Raw genomic sequence first — 22,031 nt, 5'->3', positions numbered from 1 at the left:
TTTTGTGTAGCCTCTAGAGGTGATGGAGTGATGGCTTTTTGGAGGAAAAACTTGAAGATTCAGTACAAACACCTTCAGATTTAAAAGTGGCAATTAAATACCATATTCCAAAAAATTTTCCTTTTCAAAAGCCTGCTTATAAATCAAGATTGGTGAAACTACAAGGCTGAATGTTTTTTATTTAATGTTCAAATATTAATACATTTTGGAGTTCTGAGTAAAAGCTGTAACTGATTTATTTGAGAATTAACACTCAAGTTAGTCCTCTAAACAGTCCTGTCCCCATACAGGCAGTAGAGAAGTAAAAATAAATCCTACGTGACCCACATGAGATGCAGGGGCAATTTACTGGGTTGATTTGTGAGGAGACCTATCATCACACTCATACAATGCCATATGATTTAAATTTTAGATCTTCATACTATAAAATGATGTGTAGATTTGAGAGGTCACATTAGTCAGGAACATCAGCTACTTGGTAGAAGAACTTAAAAGAGCTTGCAGTGCTTCTTTGAGGCAATTTAAATGAAATAAATAAAAAAAAAAAAAAAAAAAATTAAAAAAAAAAAAAAAGGAAAACCACATTGGCAGGCTTTTTGAATTCTTGTTTTGAAACACAAAGCTGAGATTTGGACAGAGGAAGAAGCTTCCTGACACTCACCAGGAATGTCAGATGATGATGAATTTCACATCTCTTCTGGAAAGGACTTCCAGAGTGCAGCTGCAGTTTAACTCTGGGATAGGGTTGCCCCCTTCCAGCTCAGGAGCTTGGGTGGGGCAGACAAAAAGCTTAACATATTCCTTTTCCTTTACACAAATGCAGTGACTGCACAAACAAATGAGAGTTTTCCTGAGAAGGACCATGGGCTTTTTTCAAGCCAAGGAGTAAAGGCGTATTTCCGGAGATGAAGACCACAGCACAGCCCCTGAGTTCTGAATACTATTTCTCCTTTATAAAGCACTTATACAAATTAAATGTGCAGGCTTAACCTGCTATGTTCACTGAATACAATGTTTATTTCATGCTTTTGGGAAGTGCATTGTGAGGAAATAGTTGTCCTTGAACAGAAAAACTAGAAAAAAATGTAGTAATCCCTAACTGTCTGCAATCTCATTTTACTTTTTCTTTCATTATTTAAACTGGAAAAGGGCAGAAGCAGATTCTGACTTCAAAAGATACAGGGCCATTTGTGTCTGTCTGAATGTGTCTTCCCCAATGTGGCTATTTACTATTCTTCTTTATTACTACAACTACTACTGTTTCTTAATGGAACATGACTGCAGGAAAGATTCGTTCTTCTGATCTAATAAAATCACATACATGAAAAGTCTTCCTCAACCTTGATATTGCCTCTTCTATTGACATACAAACTCTTCCTTTGAAAGAAGTTTTGCAGCACTCTGTCTTGCTTCCTCCCATCTCTTCCCTGAAGGGATATAGTTCCCGAGGGTAGAAAAATACCAGCTGCTCAAGAAATGGCAATGATTTTGTTACTTTTAACATTTGGTGTGTGTGTGCATGTGAAATACACACCCACAAAAAAGAAGTCATTTTGCCATCATTTGTACATTAATAAGGTGAACTATTTTTACAAGACAATTCCTAACAATGGTTACTTATGAATTATGACTGATTATTTATGTAGTTCAGTTTGTTTAAATGGTGTCTACGTTCTTCAAGAGAACAATGGTGTATCCAGCTGCTTTATTAATAATGTCACTGGCTCTTTGTTGCTATTTTTACATTTCCATCTTCCTGTTAGGCCATGCAAATCGCGATGCCTATAATTAGTGGGCATGCAGCATTGTTTCACAAGTCTTAGCTGCTACATTAAAATAGGAAGCTTATTACTTCTTTGGGAATAACTTTTATTTTGCCTTATAGTTAAGATACAAAGTCATAAAGCCAGACATGATGCAATGGAAAATTCAAAGGAAGTATCTGCAATGAAATTTTTTTGCTGCATTCTTCATCCATTTAAACAGGAGGAAACCCTTAACTGCTTATTCAAAAAAACCTTTTGATTAAAAGTACATTTTAATTTCCACAGCTGAAATCCACAAAAAATTGATTTTGTTAAATACAGATTATTTTTTTTTTGCTGTGAGACAGAATCTTCTAGTCATCAAAAGTTTAAACAAGTCCCCTTGCCTAACAAACAGAGGAGAAAATAAGATGATAAAGAGATAAGTCTGCATTCAGATCTGTTATTGCCTATTTTAGAAGCTTATTGTATCTCTTGACTACTTCTATATTGAGTCCCAGGTATAACAATCCAACCCCAGCACTATGATTCATGTTCTGAGGTAAAGATTAAAGATTTAACAAAGACTGATCCATATGTTTTAGAAGCACCTCAATGAAAAATCCTTCTCCTTCTCTGGCAAAATTGCTTTCTTTCCTGAGTACACTTTGCAATAACAACACAGGAGAACTGCATGCCTATAAATATTTAACACTTGCATATGCTGTTCTGGAGGCATTTGTGTTCAAAGACTTTACTGTCAGAAAGGACCATTTTGGCCATGTTGCCAATGGCATAAAGATTTCAACTTACAACATGCTTTTTGGAAAGAGATAACACCTTGGCATAGACGTCGCAATGATAATATTCATCTTGTCTCTAAAAAAAGCTGCCATAACATCTACTGCTTTCATTCGTGAAAAACTCCAACCCCACATTTCATCCAAATTTTTCTGAAGTCAGTGTCAAGTCATGTCCTTTTCCAAAATGTCCATCTGCCACCAATATATCAAAGATAACTTTAAACTAAGAGCCATATTCAAAATTGTTGACAAGACAACTGAACAAGAGATAATCACAAATGCTAGCATTGCTTCTGGCAACAAGCTACATTGGGTTTTTTAATTCTGCTTTATCTTTCTCTTTTTTCTTTTTGTGGTAGTAGCAGTAGAAAGAGTTGACATTGAAGGAATCAAGAACAAATCCACAAATAAGTTTTCAACAGAGGCCTTTTCAGCCTTGTTAGCACTGTTCCACATTTAATGCTTTGCAGAGATGTTTAGGGTACTAAAGCAATTTCAGGATGAAGAGTTATATGCAAGTGAAAATATTAATGCCAAATGAAAAAAAAATTGATTGGCCAAACAAGTAAAACAACTCTACACATCAGTCATGCTTTTAGAGAACTCTTTTTTCTCAAGCTCCATAACTTTATTTTCAAGGTTCTGAAGATAAAGGTCCACAAGCCTGAAGGACTTCCCACAGCCTGTCTGCCCTCCATAATAAGTACTCAAGCAGTGCATGCAGCATAAAAGAACAAAGTAAAAAGGTCTGTGGGATACCTGATACTCGAAATTCAAACTACCAAAGCCATAAATTAAGTATACATGCCTGTTTGTGGGGCAGGGTATAATGTTCTCCAACTGCTTCAATAGGCCTTATGTAAACAAAGTACAGAACAACTGGTGACAAATGTCAGCTTTCTAGTGCAAGAAAAAAGTCTCCAATCAAGGAAAAAAAAAACCCTCAATCCATTGTCTTATCCAGATTTAAATATGTGAGCAGAAATGATTTAATGTCCCTCAGATGTTTGTTATGCTTTTGTGCCAGAGGTTAATGCCCTGCAAGGGTGACTGCAGACAAAGCTGCTCCTCAATTACTGCACTCCAATGCTCAGTGTATTTGAGATAAACAAATCACTGGTTTGTGGTATCACCATAGGCTAGAATGTGAACTGCATTGAACAGCAAGGCATGGAGACCTTGTCAGCTGTCTGCATTTATGAGCTATCACCCTGAAACCAGAACTTCTGTACTTGCCTCCCGTAATGCACATCACAGAAATGTCAAGAGCTGCTGCTCTCACTGCACTCACTCATGCTTCACTGTCCCCAAAATACAGCTAATATATTTTGGGTTTTCAAGAATTTTTTTATTCCATTTCTCCTCTAATTCTTCTCTGAATTCCCAATACAGCTCACAGATGTCAGAATGGGTACAGACCACAGAGATTATTATGGATTAGTGAATCTTGCATGCCTGAAAGTGTTTAGAGCAATTACACCTCTTGGTGGAAAAGTATTTCCCACACATTTTCCTTCCAGCCCCTCTGTCAGCAGGGCTGTTTCCTCTGGGAGACAAGCAACTTGTTAGACTGAAATCTGGTACAACCCCCAGGCATATCTAGCAAAGTGTGTCCACAGTCCTAGCCCAGGCTAGAACTTTGTTCTAAATTTCAGGAAGATCTCCTCAGCGCAGCATCAAACTATTGGACTGAGATAGCACTGCTTGCTCTGCATCCCATCCAACCTCCACCCATCCCCTGCAGTCCCAAAGCCCATTGAGGAGACCAGGACACCAGCTCTGTCTCAGGGCACAGTTTTATGCACAGACTAAGCTGTGAGAAGGGAGGACAGGGCTCCCACAGCATCGATCACTGGCTGATGAGAAGGGCAGATAAGTGGAGGGCAGTCACCCTGACAGACTCCACCACCAAACAGTTTATGAGTCAACCACCTCTGCTGTGCTCAGGTCACAGCTTGAGCTGAGGGGAACTGTGACTGGGTCAGCTGCTGGGTCAGTGCAGGCAGCTGAAAGTACCAATATCCAAAAATGCAGCCACTGGCTTTGTCGAAGACTGTCTGCATCTGAGCTGCAATTCATGAGCAGCAAGTGATGCAGCACACACCCCAAGGTTATGAGGAGGAGAGCTCCTGGTAAAGGTAGCAACAGCAAGTTGCTGAGGGGTTACAAGGCAGAGTGAGGGTGTGCTCTGCACTTGCTTTGAGGGAAAAAACATACTAAATACCTTTGACTGCATACAAGCTTTCTGAATAAAAAGCCTCCATATCACTATGCAAGCTTACAGCTTTCCCTTCCCACCCAAATGGTTCTTCTGAAAAACCCAAGCCTTTTCCTGTAGTTCTGTTTATATTTTAGCATACCAATATACACAATCAGCTAAGTTATATTTACTTAGCTAACTTCCACACCTTTTCCCCTTTCTATTTCCTCAGATTTGGATCATGGCTTTCTTCTGCTCAGTATTTTCCTCCCTAGAATGACAGTAGTGCAGATACAATAAAGAGGTGTTACCGGCCTTTTGTTCAAGTGCTCTTTGTTGAGTATTTCAGCTATTTACTGCCCCCTCAGAAGTTCCTGTTTTCCCACTGAGGGGGGAAGGGAAAGCCTGTATAATGACATGGCAGCTTTTTGTTCAAAAAGTCTGTGTGCAGTGAGAGATACTTAGCACGTTTACCCTGCAAAGCCTGATATCAAATCGAAAAGGGAAAAATCTTAAAATAATTTTAAAAAACATATACATACATATAAAGTAGTACTAAAAAAGTAGTACTTTGCAGATACCCTTTTCTTCAAGCTATAAATTATTGCTGTATCAAAATGCCTGCATCCACACACACGGAAAACTCAGCTCACTATGATGAAATGCGGACAAACACAGAGGCATTTAGTGTAATCTCCTACTGCCAACAATATTACAGCTCTTAGCACATAAAACCAAGAAACCAAAAAGGAATTAGGGCAATGAAAGACATCACAAGCTGGGAGCTTTGCTAGTTCACACAAAGGGAAAAGGAAGAACACAGCACGCAAAGCAATTTGTCTCTGATACAGGAAAAGGCACATATCATTTGAAAATCCAGTGATAAGGCAGGACAGTTATGGGACAAACACATTTGTTGTATTGAATAAACACATTTAGATTGATACCTGTGATGCTGAGCTGTTTTGATACATAGGATTTAATAAAATCACGATGTGGCTGTAATAAAATAATCAGGGTTTCATTACAAAATAAGGTATCTCCTGGTACTGTGGGATACATGACTATAGGGAGCTTTGAAGAAATACATAAATTAGGTAATTGGGTTATAAAAGAGTATGCCCAAGCAATGGATCTGAACAGCTTCCCCTTCCATCATCTATCAGCTAGACATTCAAGCCAAATAAACTGTGTACAGGAAACAGGTAGCATGACAGGGAATTTTTGGGCTAATCTTCATACCAAGTGGGTTAACTGTGCCTTTTATTTTCCCAAAGTCAATTTTAGCACAACAGGTCAATGCAAAAATGGTAAAAGCTGTTAATTAGGCTCCTCCTAATCTTAATCTAATTTGACAGTGAGTGCTCCACAGAGAGCTATTGGAGAGGAAAGGTCTTAAGGGAGGTGATCTCTCTTTTCAGACTAGTCTGTGGCCCTGGCAGAAGAAAGCAGTGGGAAAAGTTTCTGGGGCATACCCTTTCCTTCAGGGCCAAACGGAAGAACACCAGAGCCGCCCTTTACCAAAGGCTACAAGTGGATAGGAAACGACGATCGGAAAGGAGCCTCTGGTCCTTAGGAGTCTGACAAACAATGTCAGCCCTGATTAGAGCACACAGACTTCACGGCAGGTTGGCTTTCATGCTCTTTTCATTTCGTGTCCAGATATGTCAGGATGACTGAACTCAATGGGAAATTCACAACAAGTTCTAATAGCATCAAGAACTGATTCATTATAACCTTCTATTCATAACATTATTGTTTGTGTACATTAGATCTTAATCTGATTTTGTTCCCACCAACTCATCCGGACTGTATTTGCACCAATCCTCAGGGTCATCTTCTTGCTTGTGTACATTATCCACGTAATCTGTAATCTACAGAAACACCAACCAACACAAGTCAAAGTTAAGTATTCTTTTTAAATTCACATCACCATTTTTTCAACTGAGACCTAAATTGAAGAGACATTTTGAAATGAAGCTCAGTCTTTAGAGTGAAAATTACTTCAGGCATAGTATAGGGTGGGTTGGGGTTTTTTTGAGAGGTTTTTTGGGGGGAGAGGGATTTTTGTTTGGTTTGTGTCTTTTTTTTTTTTTACCCCTAAGACTAGCATTCCACTGTACAGCTTAATAAGAAAGTGAAAATTAGATGTAACCAAGCTTAGAGAATTCCTTCTCATTTATCACTGTGTACTCAGTTTAATTTTAACTTGAGCTGGTGAAACACTTTACAAGAGACCCCATCTCACCTTTAACACATTATCTTGACTTGCTTACTTCAGACAAACATTTGCTAGATAGTTGTCTGTTACTGCATAAAGAGAATGTCAAGTTCTTTGTACAAGCGTCTAGTCACGTTTCACTATTGCCAAAGTCTAGGAAGAAATACCCAGTTTGAAAAAACTACTTGGAAATCTCATTCTCCTGGCTAAGATTCCTACTTTTTTTTGCTGAGAAGTTAAAAAGAGAATACTTTCAATACACCAAACAGAACAACGAAATTGTACCTAGTAACATATAAGCTGTTTATCACTGTTTCACTCATGGCAAGTTTCATCATTAAATTACAGTTCCACAGGCCTGCGTCGTATATTCAAGATTAGTTTTATACATCTTTATATGGATGCTCATATTTCAAACAGAAAACACACCACAAGAGCAGCCATCTCTTCAAGTAGGTCATCACTTTCCTCTTGCACACTGCCTTTTAAAGTTAAGTCCCACCAGTATAAGAATGTTCTCAGAAGAGTAAAATATGTATTGTGGTTTTCCAAAGCTAATGACAACTGTCTTTCTGTCAAGTATGAATTTTATTTGGCATCCAAGCTCATTCCCATGCATTAGGAGAAATAAAAGAACATTAATTAATGTATTGATTTGTACTGTGCTACATCTTAGTAACAGCATGTGGAAGGGGAAATATTTTCAGCTTGAAGGTCATCTGGCAATCCACAATAACTGTTGTGACTGTATTGCACAGTCCAATGAACATGGCTTATACACATAGAGAGGCTCTGAAGCATCAGTCGGAAATTCCAAAAGATATCTTGCTTTTCCATGCATCCTGAATCTCTTATATTGAAGAGCTTTTCAGCCTTTTTCATCTTTCACTGAGACCACCACAAGATTGTGGTTGAGCTCAAAAAATCCCACTCTGTCCAGCCTGTTTTCTGCCTTTTGTTTTTAAAAAGTTGCATTCTGGATGGATGCAAGAACTAAACATGCCACAGTATTCACCAACGACCTCCTAAATCACTACCACTATCAGTATTTCTAATTCTGTTCTAAAATACCGTAGTATTTTTCATAGTTTTGTCCACCCATAGCTTTATGAAACCATTAAAGATCAGTGTCTCAAACTGAGCAGAGCCTGTTCTTTCAGTTGCCCAACACCTCCTCTCTTGAAAGAATGTTTTGCCAAAATCTTAGTGTAGGAGCTGCATTTTCTATGCTGATTTTTTTCTCTGTAAAGCCTGAAGAAGAGCAGATGAAAATCAGGCAAAGCAGGTCTTTGATAAGCTGCCCTGAGCTGCTGGACAAGAGGGCTTGAAGAAACGAGGCAGGAGACAACAAAAACCAAACCCACCACAGAAGAGAGATGGAAAATTAGGACTTGGGACAGAGACAGAGGGGTGGACGAGAGAGAGACACAAACATGTTGAAATACTTGCAGCTAAGTATGCAACACTTCCAGAAACGATTTCTTCACACATCTTAATTCTATCCTTGGTTAAGTGTACATTATGGTGCAGTCTATAATTTTCTGACCACATATTTTCCCCTTCTCCACACCACCACCTGCATGGAGCAACAGAAGGGAAAACATCCTTCAGAACTAGTGCCTTCCCCTAGTTTGCTTTCTGCCTGTTTACTTGCTTAGCCTGCAGAACTGCAACTCAGAGCTTTGCATCTGCTTGGGCTCTTGCAAAACACTGTGTTATCTGCACTGTCCACAAGTCAATCAATAAACTATTAAACACATCTCTATGAGACAGAGTAGTATGCTACCCCAATTTTAGACAGTGCACTAAAATTAGGCTCAAAAGCCAATTCTTGCCAGATCTCTGGAAATCCCTTTTCCCACAGCATTTTTTATGGCACTGCATTTTGCATCTCTAGAACACAGAGCGCTGCTGACTTTCAGGCACACCTGAGAATATTTTTTTTCTGCAACTCAAACCCAAAGCTGGGGATTCAGAAAACAAGGAGTAGAGTGAACACAATGAAATGTAGGGCTTACTTGCCTTGTCTAGCATCCCATAGGAACATTGTGGTGCAAGCAGAAGATAAAAATCAAATTTTCCAAGGAAGCAATTAGCCAAGAGACCATCCTCTCCCTTTGAATAATCCCTTTCCTTACTCACAACATGACTTCCTCCAGTGCTGTGTGCACAATATCCCAGTCACACCTAGAAAAGCTCTTCTGTGCAATGACTATGACAGAAGTTTCTTGATAAAAATAACATGATCAAGCAGGCTTTGACTGGATTCCAGTACCTGCACACAATTCAATATGAAACCAATGCTGCCAGGGTGAAACTAATTTTGACGCTTCTTAATTTCCAAGGCCTTAATAACACAATATTTTTAATCGCTTATTAAGTGCCTAAACACATACAAGCTCTTTAAAACAGCACATGGGGTTCCTGATAGCAAGGTATATCACAGTTTACAAATTAAACTACAACCAAATCAGCACAAATGCTGTCATTTTTTAGTCTTTTTTCCCCCCATTAAGAATTGAATTATAGCACCATTCTTCCCAGCATGTATCATAGTTGTGTCCTGACTATGTAAAGGATAATTGTGCATTTGTTTATGCTTTCCAAACCACAGCAGTAGTAACAGGCATCCATCACAGACTCACCTTCTCCTTAACTGATCCTTGTCAGTCTGCCCTACAGTGGCTGTCTCTGGCTGGGCACAACCAAAGCTGATGTTATCAGCTGAAGTGTCATTTTAATTACACACTGTAGAGATTATCCTTTCATTAGAGGCTTTTTTTTTTTTTACTTTTTCCCCTGTACCCCAGTGCTGAATTCCTGCCTGCAACACTCTGTCTCCATTTTTAAGTTTCACCTACTGTTCCTCATATTTGTCTCAAAACTGTGCTGCCCCATTCAGCTATTACCTGCCATAGGAGCTGAAGCTTTTGGAAAACCATTATTGTTGAATGTACAGAACATATGCTAAAATATATATATCAAAGGGACAGACAGGAAAGAAAAAAAAAAAAAAAAAAAAAAAAAAAAAAAAAAAAAAAAAAAAAAGCCTGTTAGCAGCTGCACAACTTTGAGGCTAAATAAATGGATCCGTGTAAAAATAGTGTCACCTTGAATATACTTAAATTCAGGCCTGGACACAGCAGCCACATTTAAAGCTGATGATACAAACTGTTCTTATTTTTGGGTATGAAGCAGAGGTTCTCGACAGATTTCCTTTCAAGTTGTGCACATTAGGCTACCAGTTAAACACAAGAAGTGATTACCAGAGTATGATCAAAGAGGCTGCTTTTCCTTGATGGCCTCTTTCCAGGGTCCTACTTGGGATGTTTTCAATTTATTTGCCCTTTGTAACTAGATTATGATATATCCAGAGACTGACACCTTACTGATTATTAACACACCTACTTATTTTGTCTCAGTTCTATAAAATCTGATTTTAGCACATCTTAAATCAGACCAGAAACATTGTGGCTGCCCAGAACAAACTGTGCAGACTGCATGCCTCTAACAATACCGATTTATTGAAACCAGGTTTTTTTTTGCTCTGAAGATTTTTCTTTCAGCAAACCTGTGGGTACATCAGTGTCATCTGCACACCCATACCTTGCAAAAAAGGGTCAGTGTAAACACTCAATATTGTGCTCTAGCTTGGCAAAAATGCAGTCACACCCAGGACTGATCCAAGCCTGTGCAGTGAAGAGGTCTGGCAAAGCTTGGATACTGTATTAATGTGTGTGGAACCAAAAGCTCAGCCTCTTTAAGTTCATTAACATAAGCATAACACCAAAGTTTCCTTGGACCAGTCCCAGGTGCCAACTGAAAGCAGTGACTTGATTCTTTCCTTACTCAGTCCCTCCCTTACTGGAGTTTTAAGAGCCTTATACCTGATCTGGCCCTTTCAGAGGCAGATGAATTAGTGCCAGCAGCTTCCATGGGGAACAGGAACAGAACTACCTTGTCAAAGGCCTGATGGATGCTAAAAGCTATTTGCTGTTTGACCCTAGGAAAAAAAAGGGCTAGGTCCTCTCTGCAAGGACACACTTTCTGCTGTTTTTCTGGAATTCAAAGGGGAAAATTGCAGAAATATCACACAATACAATATGTACTTTATCCAAAATAAAATGAAGCTAAACCCTATGTATATATCTATATAAATAAATATCTAAATTTATAAATGTATGTGTGGATATGCATGTATATATATATATGCATATTTATCTACATGACCATTATAAACTAAATACATGGCACCGCTATTCCCACAAGAGAACAGGAAAGAACAGTAGACTGAATAAGAAGGCAATCAACAAACAAGAAGAACACATTATCATTCCCTCCACACTTCCCATTCTGAAGGGTTCAGAGTTCCCAAGAGAATTTTTCTGTGGTTTTGAGAACTCAACTTTTAAGAAGCATCTTTGAGGCACTGCTGCTCCAACCCTGCCTGTTGGTGCTACACAGGTGCTTCAGAGCACAGAACAGAGCAGACACATCAGTGGGCTCCCCAGGTACACAGGAGTGCTCCCATCCAAAGGGCAGGGAGTGAAAGGCATCTGCTTTTGCTCTAGAAGCAGCATTTTGTTAATGGACTCAGAAACCTGGGGGCCAACAATGATTTTGCAAGAATCCAGCGTGACCCATAGACAATTTCTTTCTGTGTCCGTTTCCTACCCACGTTCTTACTACACTGCCAACAAACACACCTCTTCATCATGCACTGCATGGAAAACAGGGTTCTTTAGGCACACACTACTTCAAGGTCCAGTAATCTGAGGTCTTAACAGTGTGTAATAAATAATTCCAAACAGAAAGCAGGAATGACAGTGCAGAAAGAGAAAAAAAGAGAATGTAACACAATGGGAGAAAAAGAAATCCCAACTGAACAACAACCAACCATAAAGAACAGAAACACAGACAAGTCTGGGATCTGAATTCATTTTAGGACAAAATGCACCATCAAGTGTCTCCATCATTATCAGGTACCTCCACCAGGTATCTGGCAATAGCACTGTCTTCCCACAGCACCAATACCCAGGGATTTGGGATCTAACTTGTGCATATCTGGAAAAAGAGAATTTTCAGGAATGTGGCCACAGTCTCTTTGCAGCTGTATCATTGACCTTTGTCCTCAAACCATGATGGTCACCTCAGCATTCACCCCCATGACTCACAGCCAGCCACAGCATCATGCTAAAGCTACGCACCTGGGAAGCTCTGCCTATTCCATTAGGAATAATGGGCAGACTGCACAATTCACTATCATACAGACACAGGCCACTGAAGCCCAAAAAGATGATCTAAAATTAAGTTTGTGCATGTAGGGATTTTTGCAGGCACAAAAGAAAAAAAAAAAAAATCTAGAATTCGGGAGGGGGGAGTAGGAAGGATTTACATTACATTCACTATCCACCCAACAATAAAGCAGATGCTTAAGCATGACTTTAAAGCATTCTTGTCATGAAGAGATAACAACATTTCATACATGTTGTACCTTAACTCTGACGTATTGAGAATATTTTGCATTTTTGACCTTTAGTAAAATATCTTCATTCAGTTTAAGAGGCATTTTCACCCTCCTACCACTTTAGCCCTAACACTGTTTCTATCATCACTTGCAGCACACTCAAAAGGTTCTGTTTTCTTGTGTCCCCCAAACAGTTCTCTCTTCCCAAGGAAACACCCTTATCTTGTCCAGGAAACCAAAGACCTTACAGGAAACAGAACTTTAAATAACTACATGATCCTAAAGGAAGATGGAAATCATATAGATGTGTGTGTTCAGTATACTAAGGACAGCTAAGGGTTAGCAGTGGAACAACAGCACCTAGAAAAGGCAGAACTGAAAACTGACTTCAGCAAGAGTTTTGTCTGGTCAAGACCAAAGGAGAGAGCTGAGACTTTAGATGGTGTGTTTTCTTATTCATGCATAGAACATGAAGCTGCTGGATGAAATGACTGACTAGTCACTGCAGGATTTGGTTTTTGCCGTTCAGTAATTCAAAGTAAATAATATTAAGATTGTGCTTGTGTACATCTCCTCTAGGCAAAGCACTTGTTCAACATGTCAGGAGGTAGCTCAGTGTTGTCAACTAGTTGTGAGCAGACAGGTTATGACTGGAGTAAAAATCCCATTATAAGAAAAAAGAAAAAATCTCTACTGTTCCTGAAAGAAGAGAAAATCTTGCTGCTACTCAGGTGAGGAAAGGAGCTCTTTGGAACTCCCTCCATGCTTCTGAGCTATTCTTCTGTGCTATTCCAAGAAATGGGAGGGCAGGAGGAGGGTGGTGTATATATAAATAAAACTTTGAACTGCAGTCAGAGAGGGCATAAGACTAAAAGAAAAAGCTAAATGGAAAGAGAGCTTAAAGTACAATTTTCGTATTTTAGCTTTCTCACAGTAGATCATCCCCCCTGTACCACTTCTATTTTTCTTAACATTTATATGACTTTATTGCTGACTTAATGCAACACTTGAATATCTGTAGATGAGCTTGATGCATCTCTCAGGAAAAAGGTGAAAAGTCCATTGAACAAACACTTGCACATTTCCAGTTGTTCTGGTTTTGCCAACCTCACTATCTTAGATCTGACATAACTTTCAATATCTATTTAATATTCTGAGGATCGCCAGTCTACTAGAATAAGGAAAGTCAACAATATTTCCTTTATGAATTAAATCTTCAAAGGTCTAACATTTGAAGAAGAATAATGAACCAGTGATCAAAATTATTCTTATTGTCCAGAAACATAATTTTGAACCACAATTTTATGTGGTGTTAATAAAATAAATAACTTCCTACCAGGCTTTTATTTCAAGTACCTGTTTTATTCTGGGCATTTCAAAGAATAATGTGCATAGAACAGCATAAAGAAATGCAACTGAAATTACAATTTACACCATCACAAGATCTCATGTACAGCAGCAGAGTAACAACCTTCTAAACCTTTCCAAGCTATATAAGTATTTGTTTTTGTCAAGGTCAAATAGGCATCACAAGCCTTAAAATCAGTAGTGCAAGTTTTACAAGAGACTCCATCTAGCAACACACTGGTGTGAAGCAACAATCTGAAGAGATCAATGTCATCCTGCTAGAAAGTAAATACTTTTATAACTACATCCATAGCAACCACAAAACTCTCCACTTCCCCAAAGTGATCCATAATGCTTGACTTGAGAAGCTGATTTAAAGCTCTGAGAAGGTATCACTAGCCATCATTTTTCTTGGCCATAAAAGTCCCAGGAAGATAAACGTAGCTTTTCTGGGCCATCATTTTACAGAAAAGAAATACTCAAAAGATATCTCTAGAAATCACTATACTTGCTCATTTTGAAACTGTAAATCCTCCAGGGGGACTGGTGGTGCTACACTGTAGGAATCAGTATCAATTATTTTATATGATGTATTTTTACTTCAGTGTCAACCCAGGCAATTGACATCTCATTTTCTCATTTAAAGACATTCTATAACACCACTCACATCTTCTATACTACTTTTCACCAATGGATCTCTATGACCCCTACAAAGATTAGTACACATATTCCATGAATGGATGAGACATTCTGAGAGGTTAGAGACATGCAGATAAATTAACTTGCAGTAGTCAATGGCCAACTAAAGCCAGTAAATCCAAGTTTCCAAAGTCAGAAGCCCCTGCCCTGTCCAGCAAGCACTACTAGTTCTGTATTTAAGTGCTTTGGACAGCCTTCCATGCACCAAAGTGATGTTCTATGTCAGTTTCCAAAGGTCTCTCAGAAACACAATGGCATTTTCTATTTTGCTCTTTCCACTGAAATAAACTGATCCCAGTCGTTGATTCCAAGTGAGTGTCAGGAAACCTTGCACCTGCTCTGGTCATGGAGGCAGAAGTCAAAGGCAATGGAAATCTGTCAGCACCAGGTAATTTAGCCTACACTTCAGGCTGGATTTCTGACTTCATTCATGCTAGATGTGTGCAGTGCTAGACCACAAGGCATTACAGAGTTAAGCTGAACCAGGTTTGGGTATATAACTCTTATTACTGCTGAATAGGCACAGTCAGCCTCATTCCACATTTACACAGGCTCTAAAGCAGCCCCATAAAGGACAGATAATACCTGATCCATCATGAAACCTGTCTTTACAAAGCTAACTCATTTTGAACAAATCTGAAACAGCAGACTGACTTAATAGCAGACGAGTGCTTTGCAGGACTACAAAGAATCTCTTAGCAGGAACTGTTAAGATGAATTTACTGTGCCATTAAACCACAGTCTCAGTACAGATGTAGGCTGGTTACCAGGACACAGGGAAATCCACACAGCAGTTAATTCATCTTCACAGTATGCAAATTAGGGAAGTGGGAGAAAAACCTGATCGAGGTTCTTCATTTAGGGGGTTGGAATATTTCACTTATGTGGTAACTTTTTGTTTTTCCATTCTCTTTGGTCAAAGAATAACACAGATTTGTCCTTTGCCTACACAGAGAAGAGAGCTCCAGTTTCAGAGCCAGGAGACACAGGCTGCACCCCTCTTGCTGCATGCACGCTGCTGACTGACAGCAGCAATAATCAAATATTTATGCATCCCCACAGTGCAAACTCTCAGAGCATTTGGCACCATTGTTTAATGCCACTAGCTCAGCTTTACCATGGACATGGGATCCTGCAGATGAGTAGCTGCACTGATAGCAGATGTTACTAAAAACAGTCCTTTTCCCTGCCCACGTCACAGGTGTCCCAGAGAAGGGGCACCAGAAGAAAAGGGATGCTCCTACCACAGCAGCTGTTCTTTAGAGCTCATGCTTAGACTGGAAAAGATCCATCAGGCTGCAAACTCCTGAGACTGAATTACATGCTAGTCTCATTTACAGGTTTGCAAACCCTTAGCAGAAGGATCGTGCTATAAGCTGGAGGATCAGTACTGAGGGTCAGAAATACCCTGAAGGGTCAATTGGTGCAGGCAAGGCACAGCAATCAGAACAGGCCGATTTAGGGTACAGAACTCCAATACTGCAGAATATGCACAGCAAGTTTGGAAATAGAGATCTTGAGATCTCTAGGTATGCTCTGTTAAAGCATATTTTCGCTCAGGAAAGAAAAAAAAAAAAGAACATATCGAACTGGTGGAAAATGTCTAACCAAAACCCAGTGCCAAATATATATATATATATATATACACATATATACACACATATAATCTTATTATTTGATTTTAGTAACTGGGGTCCTTTCAACTAATTTCATATAAAAGTCTTCACTAGTGTGTTTTTCTTTAATTTCACAGAAGAACAGCTACTCTAGCTGCTTTAAAATAAGTGGAGTTAAGAACTGGAAGTATTTCCTTAAAGGCACTATCTATCACTACTCTACTTCTGTAGGACCTGCCCACAACTTTCAACTTCATACCAGAGCTGTACTCTGTTCTCTCAAGTACACCATCACAAAGCAGTAAAAGTTAATCTACATTAGAGACGTCTATTAGCTCCTTTGAGTTGGCCAGGAACTGCTCATCTTTATTTTACAATTATTCCAGGAGTTAAGAATGGCTGAGAGGAAACGAAATCCCCCTGAAATGCATCATCACTGTTTAGAAAGATAGGCTTCACAACACAAACTGGAAGGCACACTTCCAACAAAGAGTGAGCAAGAGCCTGTCCATGCCCTGTGGCCATGTAGCTCAATGTGAGTGCAGCTGATCCAGTATTCACAGCCAGGATGAATATATGACATTCCAGCAGGGCTCGGGAAAAGCCTTGGGCGCCTCTGTAACAATCTACAGTGGGATCACTCTTCAGATAAAGTACAAGAAAGGTACATAACTGCTGTAATTACTAACTGAAAAAGAGTGGAAAAGAAAGCAGCTATTCTTTCAAAAACTTGTTTATTCACAGATCTACCACAGCTTTGACAGTGAAGCATCTCCTGTATTTAAGAGCCAAAGCAAGCCTACAATCCTACCTATCTGCTAGGTATTGACAGAATTCCCAAGGACACTGGCACACAGGGTACCAGGCAGTAGCAGCCCCATCACTACTGGCCTGCACAGCACTCTGGCATCTCAGGGTGCATCCTCTCTCCAATAGCACTGCTCCTGCCCGGGGTCCTACATCACACATCAGCCTGAAGCTTTGCCTGGTTATTTTAACTTTGAAGTCCACAAAACCAACAGCCATTCCACTGCTCTGGTGAAGCACAATGTTTTCAAGCCTTGGAAACAAATGTGGTCCGATAAGTTAATCCTTGAAGCTTCGACACAACAAAAACTTCACACAGGAAACTCAAAAAAGTTAGGTGGGGCAGCCAGCTCTTTAAAGACCCTGAATTATTAATAGCGTAGATGAGTGGAATTAAACACATCATTTTCAGGAGGAGATGCTGAGTGTCTGTTGATCAACACACTGAGGGCAAACAGGCCTGCAGGGTTGTGCTGTTCACCACCTACAACTGAGGCAAGTGACCGAATTTAGCACTGCCCGGCCCCTCTCTATGTTCATTTACACCTTATGGACTACCTGCAAAAAACCAAATTCACTACCAAACCCAAAAGGCGTCAGTTCATCTCCCACTCTGCACAGGTGTATCTAAGCACTAGGAGCGTAAGGAAATGTTTTTTATTGACCTAGGAAACAAAGATACGTTGTTTAATTAACTCTCGCATCATGACTATTGGTGGGCTATAAAGTGCAAAGCATACACAAGCAGTGTGGTTACAGGAGAGTCTCCAAAACTCAGTGCTCGCTCTGCCAAAACTGGTCTTTCCGCTGCGGGAGGTGATGGTCCCGCAGATACCAGGGGAGGCTGAGCAGACCTGAGCCCTGCGCTGCTTCTCCGGGTTCCAGGCGGGACATTGGTGTCCCCCGCTGTCGCTTGTCCTTTCCCCGCGCTCCACCTGCGGGCAGGACCCCGGGCAGCCGCTCGGCTCGGGGTGATGCCCTGGATAAACCCCAACCCCCGCCGCTCCGCGCCCCCCGCACTCACAATCTCGGTGACCATGAGGAGCCCGGGCACGGTGCGCAGGAACTCCCTGTCGTAGGCGAGGGTGCTGGAGCTGGCCGAGAGGTGGGCGGTGAAGGAGCTGCTGGTGGTGGTGACCGTGTGCGAGCGCGGCCGCGGCGGCTGCTCGGGGGGCGGCGCGGGCGGCTCCATGGCCGGACCCAGACCCGCCGCTCCCGCTCTGCGCGGCCCCGGCGCCGCGGGCAGCCCCCGCCCGGGCCAGGGGAGGAGGAGGAGGAGGAGGAGGGTGCTGGGCGCCCGGCCCCGGCGGGGAGGCGGGTCTGGAGCCCGCCCCGCACACCGCCCAGCCCTCCCGCCGCTGCCCCGGGCGGGACCCGCTGCTACTGGCACATCCCCGACACTGGGGAACGAGCGGGGCCCCTCTCAAAACCATCTCCTGACCTCCCGCTCTTCCATACACTCGGGCTCCCGTCTGCTGCAGCCGAGGAGCCAGGCTAAACCACCGCTGTCTGTGCCACAGCCCCACGGCGAGCTCGGTGTGGGGGTCCGTCCCTCCAGGCTGCCATCCCTGCTCCAGGGGCTGCAGGCGCTGGCAGAGCCGCGCTGGGGCTGCAGGTGTTTGTCCCCGCTGGCGGCCACAGCCCGGCCCAGGAACCAGGGCAAAGCCCCGCGGGCGGGAACAGGAGTCTGGGAGATAACACAGCCCTCTCTGGGGTCTGCAAATAACCAAGAGACAGAACAACGCAAAAGGCTTTTAAAAGCCATAAAAGTCGCTGGAGGTGTAAAGTGTGCAGTCATTACTGACCTACTACCTGGCAGTGTTGATCTGTTCCTTACCCTGTATTTTTCAGTACTCCAGTCTGAAGTGTCATCTTTAAAAAAAAAAAAAAAAAAAAAAAACCAACCAAATATTTCTGGATCTTTTAAGAGCTTCTAAAGCGATCGTCCATTCCACAAAAACCATAGGGTTTCAACAATAAGCAAGCAGGTTATCGTTATTTTCAAGGTTCAGGAACTCTAATTAGCAAAGGATTTGCATGTGGCCATTCAGTAAAAAATGAAGTGTTTTCCACATGTCTGGTGGCCATTGTCCTTGAATTGTTTACTGCTGCTCTCCTACTGCATAACAAAGGCTGGATTTTGTGGTATTACCTTTCAGCAAGGGATTGAAGCAGCTGAGGAGGGAGGAGGAGGAGTATGGGAGAGTTTCTCCCTGAAATACAGGAAACCTGAATTACCCAAAGGAACTGTTTCTTGTGCATTATTGTGCCTCCGCTCACAGTGTAAGTGTGTCACAGCACGGGCTCCATGGGCTCCTAGGAATGTGTATCTTGGCTCAGGCTCTGTGGAGCCTCCATGCCCTCTAAACTCTGACTAGGAAAAGAAGTAAACTCTGATTACAAAAAAATACGCAATTTGGTAAAGCCTTTCAATGCAAATGTTTTAGACACTGGTGACTTATTTATTTAAGATGGCAGAAGAAATGTGGCAGAGTTTTGCAAACATGAACTGCAGGTCATCAGAACATGATGCCTGTCACTCAACACGATAAGATATACAGATAGCTGCCTTTTTTTTCTTTTCTTTTTTTTTTGGTGAGACAAAAAGACCATTAGTAAACCACACACTGAGACCACTGAACACAACTTCTTAATCATGAAACAAGGAATTTCACACTTTTTGGCAAAACCTTTTTTTTTTTTTTTTTGGTGACATTAACAGTATTCGGTATTTTTTTGTGTTCCTATTTTATTCTTTCTATTAAATAAGAGTTGATATTTTAAAGGATCAGAACACACCTGTGCACTGGTCTGTTTGGAGGCCTGCTTCAACTGGCTTGCAAGTAAAAAGTGTTTTATCTGATTGTTCAGCACTGCCAAGGTTCCTTCCAATGCCAGAGCTACTTTGCCATGCCCCCGTTGTTTGTGAGGATCCATTGTAACAGCATCGGTTTTCCCCTCTGAGAGATTCCTGTCTTTTTGGTTTTCCACCTAGAAGATCAGTAAGTAAAAGTGAGGAAATGAGGGTCTAAAATTCACGCTGCTATCAAAATTAATATTAATTTCAAAGTTTTTTGAGCCATTCATATAACTTTTCCTTTGAGATCTCTTATTTTACACTGGATGTATATTCTCACCATATTCTCACCATCTCCAGGATGTTATTCAGTGGTCTCAGTGCTCATGCATAATTCTAAAATTCTTTATTTATTTTGCTCCCTAAATTCTTGAGGGTCAGTGTTGGTTTTCTTTCAGCCATCAGAATTAGAGCAATAAATTTCATTGCTTTTGGTCTGCACATCTGTCATTTGAGCATCCCAGCTCCTGTAGGAGAGAAAAAAAAAGTAAAATAAAACACAGATAGGGAACAAAGTGTTTTCTGCTTCAGCTATATTAATACACTGCATGCTTTCAATGTCTGTTGTAAAGGTCTAGTATCATGATTAATTCAACAAGAACTGGAGGGCTACACTTGTGGGCAATTTCTCTGAACACTGGCTTCCACTGACTTCCCTAGTTAGCTTATTTTTCTCCAGCAAACATATTCGAAGAATGAGTTTCACTAAAAAATCAGTAAACACTCCAGAAGCTTTTCTGTATCTGATCTTCCTGGAAGCAAATTTCATTCTTTAACTTGACAACATAATACTTGACATTTTGAATGTTAATTGTGAGGCTCTATTTTTTTTGTTTTGCATCCTTGCACTGAGGGCTAGAACTGGAAAGCCTTCAGGGACCAGCTAAGCCTAGCTAGATTTTTTTACATGTAGATAGCATCAGAAACAGAATAATTGAATGCTGCTGCTTGAACAATCAACCTTTTATTATAGAACTACCAAGAGAGAATAAGGTGGCCCATTTTCTTTATTTTAAATTAACCTTTCAAGGGAAGGATCAGCAAGGCTTTTAAACACCAGTCAAGATGGTAACCTCTTGCTTGTCAACTACTATAAGGAAGTAAACTCTGATTAGGAAAAAATATGCAATTTGGTGAAGCCTTTCAATGTAAATTGAAGGCTTTTTAGTAAAAGCAAAATAGTGGATACCAGTGTTATCAAGTTTCTCAGTAAAGGGATTATTCCTGAACGTCTCAATATCTAATTAACAGATTCTTCCATTTAAGCTGGTTTTGTTCTCAAATCCTGAGGTATCAACATTTTTGACATTACTGATCGAGCTCTCTAGAACTATTTTCTTAGCAACAATCTGGCCAGCTGGAAGTGCTAATTAAAGTAGACTCACAGGCCCAAGGAGTGGAGCTGACTGGAATTTCCTGAACTGTTTTTCTGGTTTTGAAATACAGCTTCCCTTCCCCCTTCCCAAATGCTAGAATTTTCAAATGTCAAACACAATCTAACTTTTTTTAGGTAAGTAAAGCACTTTAACATATACAAGATAAGTGAGATTTTTCGGTGGTTATCAGTAGGTTTCAGTCCAAACAAAAAACTTACTGTATTTAAACCACCTAGAAGTGAACTAAGAAAGCTAAGGGAACTTCTTCTGAAGAGAGCAAGAAAGGAACTTTACTTTCCATGAAACCCAGGTCTCGCACAAGGAATGGGGATTCATGCCGGATGTCCAGGACAAATATTCTCACCCTTGACATCCTACTGTGCTAATCTGAGGATATTTTTAGTTAGCATTAAATCAAGAAACGATTGGAAATTTCCTAATGGCTTTTCAGAATTAGCAAAGTGTAGGCTCTGAGCTACAAAAGTATTCAAGTAAATAATTTATAACATATTTTACCCTTCGGCAGCTTACAAGCATATGGAAAAGCTGATTTATACTAACCCAAACCAGAAATACCTGATTTGTACTTTGGTAGTAACATTTGTCATAGGCACATGATCAATCAAGGCAAGTGTCTCTGTGTAGGAATCCATATTTCACAAAGTAAAGATGGTTTTCATGACTGAGATACTTGTATCTTTCAATGTTGCTGCAACAGAGAGCAAATAGATGAGACGCCCATATTTTCAAAATGGCCATTATTTGGAAAACCCATAGAGAATCTTTGTTTGTACATGGGGTTACTGAACACAAGACTTGTTTTGTTTTGCAGCTTGGGCACCTAAAATTAATGAACATAAACCCAACACCAATTCAAACAATGACCAAAGTAA

The 22,031-nt window shown here is 40.6% G+C and overlaps 1 protein-coding gene across 1 annotated transcript in view; it reads right to left on the bottom strand.

Annotated features, from left to right (window-relative positions):
- CMTM8 (CKLF like MARVEL transmembrane domain containing 8) overlaps positions 1-18,119 on the bottom strand; it is a 34,938-nt gene extending 16,819 nt beyond the window's left edge. Inside the window, exon 1 of the mRNA XM_083859447.1 lies at positions 17,930-18,119. Coding sequence (XP_083715573.1) covers positions 17,930-18,097 — 168 coding nt within the window. The 5' untranslated portion in view covers positions 18,098-18,119. The remainder of the gene's footprint in view (positions 1-17,929) is intronic.
- Positions 18,120-22,031: the final 3,912 nt, after the last annotated feature.

This window comes from Zosterops lateralis (genome assembly GCF_965231275.1).
Source record: "Zosterops lateralis genome assembly, chromosome: 1".
In the NCBI taxonomy this organism is placed as follows: Eukaryota; Metazoa; Chordata; class Aves; order Passeriformes; family Zosteropidae; genus Zosterops; species Zosterops lateralis.
This window is presented reverse-complemented; position numbering and strand designations above follow the sequence as displayed.